Source organism: Opisthorchis viverrini (genome assembly GCF_000715545.1).
Source record: "Opisthorchis viverrini unplaced genomic scaffold opera_v5_455, whole genome shotgun sequence".
NCBI lineage: Eukaryota > Metazoa > Platyhelminthes > Trematoda > Opisthorchiida > Opisthorchiidae > Opisthorchis > Opisthorchis viverrini.
Window position 1 is genome coordinate 143,026 of NW_008752116.1, and position 12,142 is coordinate 155,167.

General features: G+C 43.4%; 1 protein-coding gene across 1 annotated transcript in view; it reads right to left on the reverse strand.

Moving 5' to 3' along the window:
• Positions 1-11,750, reverse strand: part of T265_15372 (hypothetical protein) — a gene marked incomplete at both ends in the record, with an annotated part of 15,129 nt that extends 3,379 nt beyond the window's left edge. Inside the window, 3 exons of the mRNA XM_009177777.1 lie at positions 2,516-2,602; positions 6,375-6,508; positions 11,580-11,750. Coding sequence (XP_009176041.1) covers positions 2,516-2,602; positions 6,375-6,508; positions 11,580-11,748 — 390 coding nt within the window. The remainder of the gene's footprint in view (positions 1-2,515; positions 2,603-6,374; positions 6,509-11,579) is intronic.
• Positions 11,751-12,142: the final 392 nt, after the last annotated feature.

Here is a 12,142-nt window from a genome sequence, read left to right on the forward strand (position 1 = left end):
CTTGTCCAATAGTTTTGACCGTTTAGTTTGTTGGTGCTTGATAATGTACGACTTCGCGGCGAAGGGCTTTCATTCTTACACTAGTATGATGAAATCGGTCTTGTGCCGATTCCCGAAGAAAGCGAAAGAATGGATATCCTTCCCAAAACTATACAAGGGGAACCAGCTTCTTCCAACAATTTGGTGGTTATCACAAATAATATTTACTGTTTATCACCGCCGTGTTCTAAAACTTAACATCCAACAACGCGATCATGGAATCCAAGCGTCGATGTTTCTTTACCACGAATATGCTGTCTCCTTCCACCTGGTTTACTGGGTTCGGTCACTGAACCTCGGGGTGCTTGTTCGTCTATTTCCTTATCATTTTGTTGACAACTACTCTATGTTGTTGTTGTATCTGCTATATTAACGAAAAAATAGCTCCACACGCATCAGGAGGTCAAAACTGCCAATTTTGACCTCGAAGGCTGACCTTTGGTGAGGCTAATTAGGGTCAGTGACATCAAACCAACTGAGGGTCTTCGATTAGTCACGACCCACGCAGTTTGAAGCAGTCCAATGCACCTGCCTCTGTGAACTGACAGCTGCAATGACAGTGACCGCGATGTAGGTTCTTCTGAGGAAGTCAACACGCCCTGCTAGGCTAAGATTCTCCTAGCCACGAACACAAACTATTTCAGGCTACTGAGCTAAAATGAGTAGGTTGTGCTTGAACAATTTTCTGTCGAACTCTCGTTGGAATAACCATCACTTGCGCATGTGGTCACAGAACAGATATAGCCTTTGATGTGTTAAACTTTCCACCCATCGTGGATCACCTCGTTCGTTTCTGCCGGACCCTCCAGTTGTCTGCCAGCATGCGATACTCATAACTGTCAAAATGAGGTATTTGAGGGTGTAAAGTACAAGGGAAAGACAGTATTCAGACAATGACATCGACTCTAAGTTTCAGAGTGCGGAATGTTGGTTCAGCATAGCAAATATTCGAATACCGTTACCTGCAGCACACTGATAGCACATCCTCAGGCCATAAACAAGTACTGCTAGAGACACCTTTACTATCGGCGCAAACGTGTTTGCTCGGAATGGGTAGTGGCGAAAGAGCAAAAAGTACTTTGAATAATCGTAAAATGAGAAAATAATTTTAGGGAGGTCTACTTTATCCTCAAAATGAGTAGTGTCTACACTATTCCACACACCTAATGGCTTCCTCTCCCGTGGGATCTTCCGGCCGGGGATGACTTTCGCAGGCCAGTGGTCACTCGTCATCTTTATCATGATGGGCAGCATAAATCGGTATCCCACAGTGAAGTGTCACCATCGTACAATAATAGTTTATTTGAAAGCCTTATTGTGAAGAAAACAGTGGATGCGGATGCGAGTGAACTAACTTCTAGCCTAACAAAATCATTCCGATTTGTCCACACCCCAAAGCACTCATTAGAGCGATCTGGATAGAAACTGACAATAAGGATGCCATTGATATTAATTGGCAGCCGTGTCTTACGGCGTCTCCCACCAGGCGCGGTGGGGGTCACGGGAACTTCATTCTGGAAGTTGAGCCGCACACGCAGAACCCAGATTTCTCTTAATTTATTCCAAAACCCTCTGCCAGGCCAAAGTTTGAGCACCTTTTCTTGTCCTACTCTCGATTGGGGTGGCTTACAACAATCTCCTTGGCAAACAGCAAGCTGACAGGCGTGATACATTACCAAACTACCGCGGCTTCTAACACCAGATACATTCTTCAACGGAAGTCCCCGTTGCACAAACAAAACCTCCCTTTCTAAATGCCTCTTTAGAGATTCGCCGACATTAACCCACACTAGCTATGGTCCTGGAACAACGGTCGTGGGAGACGCGAAGATATCTCAGTTGAATTGCTCGAACATACCAAGTCTCACAGTCACACAACAAAAGGGCCCACACGTTGACCTGATAAACACGTCCCTTGAGATTCAGGGATCTACCACTTTGCCATAAAACGGAGGGGTCATTTGTGAAGGGGGATGATTTAGCGCCAGTACCAACTGTCGTTTGGCGTGAAAAGTGATAGGAAATTAGTTGAGTATAATTTCGATGCCTCTCCGGTAAGCCAGTCTTTCCGAATTCTGAATAGTCGTCAGTGTACAACTCTGAGGTCTCTTGACGCTAGTTGCAATCAGTCACAGCTCTGGATAACCGCGTATGGCTTCCTCAAGATCAAATACTGAAGACGTGCTCAGATTCAGCAGGATATTGGCAACTAAACACAGTCATTTGCACCTTCTAGGTCTTATCCCAAGTGTTTTGGAATGCCGTTTGTTTAACTTTTCACTGGCTAAGGTTTGCCGTTCGTTCAACCAACTGGACAGAATAAAAAAGACCAATCACTTTGTACAAACTCGATGAGTCTCACGAGCAACGAACAGTCTTGTGTTGTCCAGCTTTCTCGTATGATACCATCATCATTCTTCAAACACATAAGTTCCGATGTCAGAATCACTACAATTTAGCTGTGGAAAAGACAAACCTCGCGGTCGGGGTTTTCCAAGCGTTTGATTTTGTTCCGAGCCTTGTCGTAATCCAGGCGTGCTTCGGTTAGCTTCTTCAGTTCTTTCTATGCGAGAGAAAGTGGGAAAGAACAAGCACCGATTCTCATTAATGATATTGGAAAGTCTTTCGTAAATAAAACTGAAACGAGGAATAGGTTCACGCACACCGAAAAGCCGTTTACACGCAATGCGAGAGCTAACTCGGGGTTCAGCTGCGTCCATTTTCAAACTAGTTTTGTGTTTAGTGAGCCCAAACTAATTGAATTTCAAGCCAGTTTGAGTACCCACCTCACACTAAAACATCACGCAGGTAAAACACAGGTATAAATCGATGACCAAGTAATTTAGTATACTGATGGTTTATTCAGGGACCATTTCTGTTTGATGAACTCCAAACCGCGTGGGTGACAGTCTGTTTGGCCTACCACGAATCTCCGTCGATTGGTGAGTTCCTTATGTACTGGACCATTCATCCTGGAGGTTTTGAAAACCACGGGTTTTCTTTCTCCACAGAGTAACTGAGTCCACACATATCTCTCTGCTCGATCCCGTTTGTCCTGACTTTAAATTCGGTTTCCGTCGGGTTGTTCCACTCCCCGTAGAGTCCTTGAGGTTCCGTTGTTCCTTTGCAATACAGTCGCATTTAAAGTTCTCTGTCAACTGTTCTGTACAAGCCGTGATTTAAACAACGAGCAGGCAGGTCAATTTAACGTCGCGTACTCATCCAGTTGTGCTACTGACCGCGGTCACAGCCAGTTCCCAAGTTGAGAATCACATCAAAGAAGTACAAATAGCTGGTAACCAAAACCCTGAACAAAACATCATGTTTTTATTTTGTAACTGCCCGCGTCAAATGTGTTTCACGTTTGGTTGCAACTGTGAAAGGTACGGATGGTTGATCCCGGGCTGCTTCAACGTCAGTGTAATGAACGGCTAATAGCCAAGTTCCGGAATCTCGTTAACTCCGGAAGTTGGTACTCCCTTTGGCCGGGAGTTTTTCTCTGTGATATTTAACGCGGTCGGTGCAATCGATGTTTACCGCTCTTGTAGTCAGACATCGGGATTTTGAAGTTTGCTGGTAAGCCGTGTGCGGAAAAATGAGTGTACTGTAAGTTGAATGTAAAATTCGTTTGGACTGGGTGGATTTTACGGTAATAAATTGCTTTTTTGTTTTTTTTAAGGTGATTTTATTTGTGACGAAGTCTTAGTAACAACCATCAAGGTTGAAATGTTAGTTTTTCAATCTGAAAAAGGTCAAACTTCCATCGTCAAACTCAATCTGAGGTACAAGACCTGAATGGTTGGATATAAACTCAAAAAACGTCAAAATCCAGTTGGGTATTACCAAAAGCTCCTATTTTTTGCGATAAAGCTTCAAGTTAAGTGACGGTTTGTCACCCTGTAGATACGAAAACCCGTGCTATAATTACTTTGTGATAAAAATGATTTGGAGCATTCTGTACCTTCGGTAAAAAAATTCATAAAAGAAACTACTCATAAGGTTTCTGAAAACTCTTCGGCAGCCCACGACCGGTTTCCCCCTCATTGGGGCCCAACAGTTAGGCGAAGTCCCCGAGTTTCCATCAACCCAATAGTTCTACTCGAGATGTACACTCATTTGCAAATCTACAACTGAATGTGCTGCACACAGGCCGCCTCGTGATTCAGTTGGCACGATATTCGAGATATCCCAGTGTATTTTCATAAGGAAAACAACTAACAAAGTTGCTGGAAACTCTTCGGCAGCCCACGACCGGTTTCGTCCTGCTTGGGGCTCATCTTTCGGAACGTCATCGTTATTTCAAAAAAAAAACGTGAACATTTAAGTGTGTGGGGGTCGATTTCCAGAAGAATTTACATGGTTTGTCGTACACATGTGGTTCACAAGTCCCAATGACGGTGATAGACGGGAAGTCATTTTGTAGTGCAATTACACTTATAACGGATGGATGTCAGCAAAAATCGCAAATAATTGGCAAGTAATAAGCAACTCTGTGCTGGTTCTTTGTCACATTTGATTTGGCCTGTTTTTAGGGCCAGACAAACCGCTCTCACAGTTTTCCTGGTCTCCAAAAAAACTTAATTTCATTACTACGAAAATATTACTGGTCTCACGCTGAAAATCAATCATTTGTTTGGGAATCCGCATATTAGTTTGAAGATGATCTTGGTAGATAGTCGAAGCAACTTAAATTCTGAGATCCAGTTTTGAGAACGTTCTGAGTCGTGTGCAACTGTTTGGCGCTTTTCAAGTCATTCGGGCGAATATCAGCAACTGAGGAGTCAGTCACACTACTGCTTCGCCGAGGTTCACTACTCATAAGGTTGATGAAAACTCTTCAACAGCTCACGACCGATTCCGCCCTTCTTGGGGCTCATCAGGTAGGCGCAGTCCCCGAGTTCCCGTCAACCTTATGATCTACTTGAACCCAAATTGCACTGTTTTCGAGAAATACACTCAAGAAATACACTCGAGAAATACACTTTGCAAATCAGTTTGGTTTTCACGGGAGACTCCATTGAATCTCTCGTTTATGATGTCCTCCAGCTGAGTGTCCGGCACACAGACCGCCTCATGATTCATTTGGCACGATATTCGAGATATCGCAGTATATTTTCATAAGGCAAACTACTCATAAGATTGATGAAAACTCTTCAACAGCTCACGACCGATTCCGCCCCTCTTGGGGCTCATCAGGTAGGCGCAGTCCCCGAGTTTTACGTCAACCTTACGTTCTGCTTGAACCCAAATCGCACAAAGCTAATGAAATACACTTATTTGCAAACCGACTTGAGTTTGACGGCCATAGGCTGTCAAATAGTTCTCAACAACTTTGTGGGAAGCGAATTACGTCCATACATGTTTCGTGACATCTCAAATATCGTGCCAACTGAAACATGATGCGGCCTGGTGGAGCACATTTAGTTGCTTGAAAACATGATAAACGAGAGATTCATCTCGGTTCCAGGTGACTATGCTGTGCAAACCAAATTAGTATGCAAATGAGTGTATTTCGCTAACAGCCAGGGTGTCGCAAGTTCGAATACCCCCTCTTCCAGCAGGGGTTTCGTAAGATATACGTTGGTGATGATTTCTGATCAGGATAAAACAGCTGTAAAGTGCTTCTCTACGTTTCAGCATAGACTGGCTTCGATTACAGAACAAAATCTGCATTGAATGTAAGAAACTGATAGGCTTTCTTATTTTTTATGTCCTAACTAATACAGCAACAAAATGATACTTTGTGAATCCCTCAGGTAAACGGCACCATTATCACGTTGAGGGTGCGGCAATCGCAACGGTCATTGTATACAATACAATCAGATCAACTATTCGCCTTCCTAAGAAGTAGATAATGGTAGCCTTCAGTGGGCACATTTGGCACTTAGTAGACGCGAAATGAGATTGATAAAACAACGAGGGGAACAGGACACTTCCGTTGTACGAAATCATTTTCCACTGTACTTTTTGCGGTTTCTCGTAGCCAAAGGTGCAAACAGAAAGCTGCCTAAGGTTGAGCTGGTAGAAGAAGCCTGACTTGGAAACCTTGATTCAGTTCAGTAAAAATTTGAAGCTTGAAACCTTTTTAAAATGCGTCCACAATTTTCATAACGGAGTCTAATGTGTTAGGGGGTATACCCATAAGAACAGTGAATAACAGAGGGTAAATGACACTAAAATAGTGAGCTGGACTAGGTTCTCCGCTGAAACAGATTTAGAGAACATTTTGTCTTGGTTAACAGTTTCATTCAGCTGCAAAAAAACTTTCTGTATTACTTTTTAACCTGTCTATCGAGTTAGCATGGAGTGCGATTTGGTCAGTTTTTTCGCGTTACCTGCAAGTCAGCCCATTCATGCTGAAGAAAGTTGAACAAAACCAGGAGAACGTGGTTTTCCATTGCTTCGTTCCGTTGTACTTCGTGGTAGCCAAGTCGACGTTGATACTCACCGCAGATTCTCAACGCTTGACCTGTTTGTAAAGCCGGAAGCAAACGACAGGTTATTTAACTGCCTCAGCTTAGAACATTAAGAGGATTTCCTAGATCTGAACTCAATGTGGTCAGTTAGCTTCTATCCCAATATTTAACCGCTTATCTTTGATGTGAATTTGCTGAAGGATTCTATTGACGGGAGCTTTAGAGATGACTACTGAGGGTCTGCTGTGTCTACAAGCTTCACCAGGAAGGACAAATGTTAGGATAATCAAAGTGCACTGTTGACTCCAGTCTTCAATACGTGGTCTGAAATGCTGGAATAGTAGGTGTCTATCCTGAGTTTGACCGTGTTTGCTACATTAAAGTACGCTTAGAAGCCATGGGATACATGCGTGCTGCGTTTTTAGTGAGGATCTCCAGTGTTGCGCATCTCAAAAATGACAAAGGAAGTAAGAATTTACAAAGTCGGCAAAAAAATCGATTGGTCTGTCTTCCACCTACGGGTGAAAGGCAGAAGCCTTCGCTGTACAGGTAACAGGAAGAAGGCCCTCACTGCGGCGTTATTCATTAGAAAATACCAACTGAACAATTTCGGACTCTCATATGCATCTTGTTTACAAAAATTGAATATCCATCTTCTAATTGAACGCGTCTTCCTGAACTTTCCTGGGTATTCAGTTGCCGTTACTCAAATGCAAGCAAATTCTACAAAGCGAGTCCACCAGTTCCGTAATAGATCACACTTTTCAAGAAACGCGAGGCCGATTCACGAGAAAACACACTACTCGCATGCCTTCCCCATCAGTAGTATTACCGTTACATGGGTATGAAATCCTTCCACTCGTAAGTAAATACCAGCTCTAGATATGATAAACAGAGGGAGCCGCTACATCTTATTTCTATTTAACTAGCAGTAGCTGAATTGTAGATTGACTAATCCCGATGATGTTGCGAGTTGGACCCCCAGTCTCAAACGCGCATACTTAAACACGGAATACGGTGCTGCCTTCTGACTCAGCACAGGTTGACTCATCATTAGGAATGAAATTCCCTCGCCTAACATATCTACAGGTTTGAACAGTCCTGAGAAGATATTTCTGATTCGAGGTGCAGGGAGTGAGTGGTCCATCGATCGTTCGCGTCACTGATTAATATTCACTGTTTTGAACGCTTATCGATCATGTAGGACGCTTATACATGAGGTTTTTTTTCCAGTTAGTTCGCTCGTTCTCGTTTCCATTGTGTACGATTGAGGTGCAAGACTATCTGACTGCACACCAGTGTGTTTTATAGCACACATGAACCACGCTTGATCAAGCACCAAACCTGGGTCTCATCGGACGGTGAACCAAGACCGCAAGAAATATGAGCGTCTTGCAGAAATGGCAAGATATTTTAACGAAACTAGCTGATGAAACAAACAAACTGGCCCAGTTTTACTCGAAGTACCTGCTTCTGTACAAACAGAAGGCTATGAAAAATTTTTTAATCTTAACTCTGTAAAAAAAACAAGATTAGGAGCTGCAAAGTTATCCTAGAAATTTATTCGTTATGACAGTTTCAATCGACGGTAAAGGTTGTGCACATTCCCCAACCTAGAGCTACGCTCCGCGTCACAACTCACTAGTGACGGGTGCGAAGGGTGACTAACTAACTGTCGCCAACATGGGTATCAATAAACAGTGGCTACCTGAATAAGCCTTACACCACCAGGTGTGAGCTGCCTAAAGTTGGAAACAGCTAACAGTCGGTCGATTCCTCTATCTGGTATTAAATTGTAAAAGACATGATAAAACGATCTAGCTTCTGGCGAAATAAACTCGAACGCAATCTAATTTGGTTTTTGCGAGAGGCTCACCTGGAACCCAGCCGAACCTCCCGTTTGTGGAGTATCCAGGCAATTGAGTGTGTACCGCGAAATCTCGAATATCGTAGCAACGGAAACGTGAGGCGCCCAGGTGAGCACATTCAAGTTGCCTGGATTGAGAGGTTCAACTGGGTCCCCGGGGAGTCTCTCGCAAAAACCAATTTACTTTGCAAATGAGTGTATTTCGCTAATTTCGTGCAATTCGGTTTCAAGCAGAACATAAGGTTGACGGAGACTCGAGAACTGTGCCTACCTGATGAGCCCCAAGAAGGGCGAAACCGGTCGTGGGCTGTCGAAGAATTTCCAGCAAACTTATGAGTGGTGCATTACGAGTATCTATCTTCTCAAAACAGAGACTACCATGTTAATACTTTTAAAACAGACTCCTCACTGTTTCGCTTTGTGCAGTGTTACAGATCGCATTCAGCCACGATGGACAGTCTGAGAACAACAATAACATGATGACTTGTTCAAACTTCTCAGATCCTCAAGATGTGAACTCCCAGCTCAATCGTACTTAGACAGATATGGAGCTGTTCATCCCTCACTGACGGGTTTCAAATCACTTCACTGTTCCATACTAAATGACAGGTGAACGTGCCGAAAGCGGTAGCCAAAAGTACAATATCAATGTGATAATACAACGTAATATGCAATCTGCGACATAATATTCGGAAACATAATAAAAGTTATTTGCACGAAGGTGCCTCAGTTTTGTTCCCCAGGCCGAATTCCCTCGTACAAAGGTGGGAGTATGCCTTGGTACACTGTGTTTTTTCTGCTATTAGGCAAAGTGATACTCGTAAGCTTAGGGACCCAAGGGTGAGTATTTTCCGCCTGCATTGCCTTCCAGAGAATGGCAAGGCCGCTAACTGTAGGAGTGATGGAACAAAACCTTGACGATGTGTTAGCAAGCGGTAACAATGGCATAGCGTATGCAGAGCGAGTTGCGGTCTTAGGCAGAAAATTTGGGTTCCTGACGGATCACGCGTGTACTTCAAAGATAAACGGCTGAATGATTCTGGCGCCAGTTGTTATATAACTATATATATGCCGGTGGATGACTGGCGATGGGCTCCCGCTTCAGTCGACCTTATTTCCTCGGTTTTAAGTGAGTTCTGGCGGCTGGTGCGCAGCACCACACTTACTTTAGCACAAGCCATCTGTTGTTCTTCCGCTGCTGAATTCCAAGTATAGTTCAGATGCCAGCCGTTCACTGCACCGCACTGAATGCTATAACTATCATAAGAAACCTTCCGGCTTCTCTCAGCCTTTCGGACCGCAGTGAAATCTTCATATGCATGAATCCTACCTCATTCTCACAAGCCCCTGCATGTTGTATTCCTGTCCCATCGATTTTTACAACAAATTCTCTACGTTATCACTTGACAAAATGTTGTGACTCAGGTCTCCTTACAAATCGCATGCCATCAGAGGGATAGTTCCATCTTGTGTGCAGTGAGTCCTCTACCTGTGCATTAAACATTCCAAGCGGCAATTTCTCACTAGCTCACAAAGTCTGATCGTCAATTCTTTTTCAATCTTCTGACTGCGGATTCTACTCTTCTATTCTCTCACAACTGACAAGTCATTTATTCTGAAATTGGTCCGTTTCCCCATGCGTGAATCCCAGCTTTTTTTACCTGCAGCCAGCCGCACCAAATGTAACCACTCGTTGATCTACCTCAATTTCTCTAAACGTGCAGTTTTAAAACACCGCCACCACCTCAGTCTTTCACTCCCTTACAGTCATTTTGGTGGTTCAAAGTTAGTTGGAATTTGTAATGTACTACTCATAAGGTTGCTGAAAATCCCCCGACAGCCCACGACCGGTTTCGCCCGTTTTGGGGCTCATCAGGTAGGCGCAGTACGCGGGTTTCCGCCAACCTTATGTTCTACTTGAAACCAAATTGCACGAAATTAGCGAGTACACACTCATTTGCAAACTAATTTGGTTTTTCGAGAGACTCACCTGGAACCCAACTGAATCTCTCGTTTGTGATGCTTCTAGGCAACTAAATGTGCTGCCCCAGGCCGCCTCATGTTTTAGTCGCTACGATATTCGAGATATCGTCTTAGATATTGCCTGAGAACATCACAAACGAGAGATTCAGCTGGGTTCCAGGTGTGTCTCTCGAAAAACCAAATTAGTTTGCAAATGAGTGTATACTCGCTTAGTTTGAAGTTCATGTGTTTATCGGCCTCCGTAACTTTTTAAAACCCTGGATATTTCTGCTTTCATTTTTGCACGGGGACGACAACACCAGTGGGTTCTTCCTGGCCCATGATCCAGGAAGCTGCTAAGACACACCTTCTGATCATATTTCAGGCTTCTTCATTTTCTAAGTACATGTGGATCTCAGTTTATGCGGAACATCTTGATTTCGGTTTCTCTTGTTTATACTGTCATTTCTTACTCACTGGTTACGTCGGAGTGCCGGACGAAAAGAGTAATTGGTTACGGATCAGCTGATATTAATCTGTTCAACGAGGATGGTCCACAGTTTGGCGAACAGATTAGCTCGCACTACTTAATACATCCAACTACCAATGTTATAGCGGATGCTACTGATGAGGCACGTGAGTAGTATATGGTTTTCTCGTCACTCCGCACCGAGCCTAATGGAAATTGGGGTTTATTACAGAACCTGCGGGACTATTATTCAGTGTTCGTTTACAATCACGTGATAGCTAATTAATATCTACGAAAGTGGATGGAAATAAGGTGTATAAGGTGTACAATAGTTTGTAAATGTTTAGTTGGTGCTTGCTGGTTGAGAACTTCGCGGCCGATGGCTCTCCTCCCCACACCAATATCTCGATATACTGTCAAGATGCAGTTGTTTCGTGTTATTCATATGAAGGACTAAGACCGCTCTAACGTAAATAGCCAACATACTGAGTATTACTCTTCGGTATCGACTAGAAGTCACTATTTGTACCCCATGTGGGAAATTATTTTAACTTGTCGGATCGTCAACTGTTGATTTGAAAACAAAACTTGTGGAAGTTTGATGACATCTCTGGGGTGTGGAGTAGTTGCGATTTTCGGAATGTTCTTCGACATTTTCTCTCCACATTCTCGTCTCTTGACCTAAACGCGGAGAGGGGTTGTGGATTTGAGAACAACTGCAAACCGCCTCATTAGCATATGTGACAAATTACGAACAAATTCGTGCACAAAGGAAACATTGACGAAGAATCAGGTAGCCAGCTTCACGACAAAGTGGTGTTCTTACCGTAGATTGGTTTCCTGCCAACGTCGGCAGACACACTGAAAAATATATCACCCAGTGCTTCGGAGGGTAGTTTCGTCGGAACCTTCAGGCGATACTCTCTGTGTGATGAGACAACGTTCTCCACCTGATTGACTGAGAGTAAAAAGTATTCGAATGGGATCGAGGGTAACAAGTGCTAACAAGTGCCTTTCAGTCTAACAAGGTATCCAAACTGTAGCCCCCAGGTCATAAAACAAGTCTTGTTACGGTGTTCTTTGATTTGGAAACAAAATTTCACCAAAACGAAAAAGGTCGGCTTTCCAGTTTTTGAAAAAGGTTCATTTGTGACATCATTCGAGGTGACGAACAAGCTGAAAATTCGAATGAATCATCGATGCTTGCTTAAATCGGTTTAGGGGCATCATTACCTAGGATTCATGTGTTCCCATTGAACGTCGTTTGTGTGGCTACAAACCAATATTTTTCACTTCAAAATGTTTGACATAATCGGCAAACTCACTGAAAATTTCGCGAAAGCATGTGTGGTTTATTCGTGTAACCAGAAATATTGCGAAATATCGTAT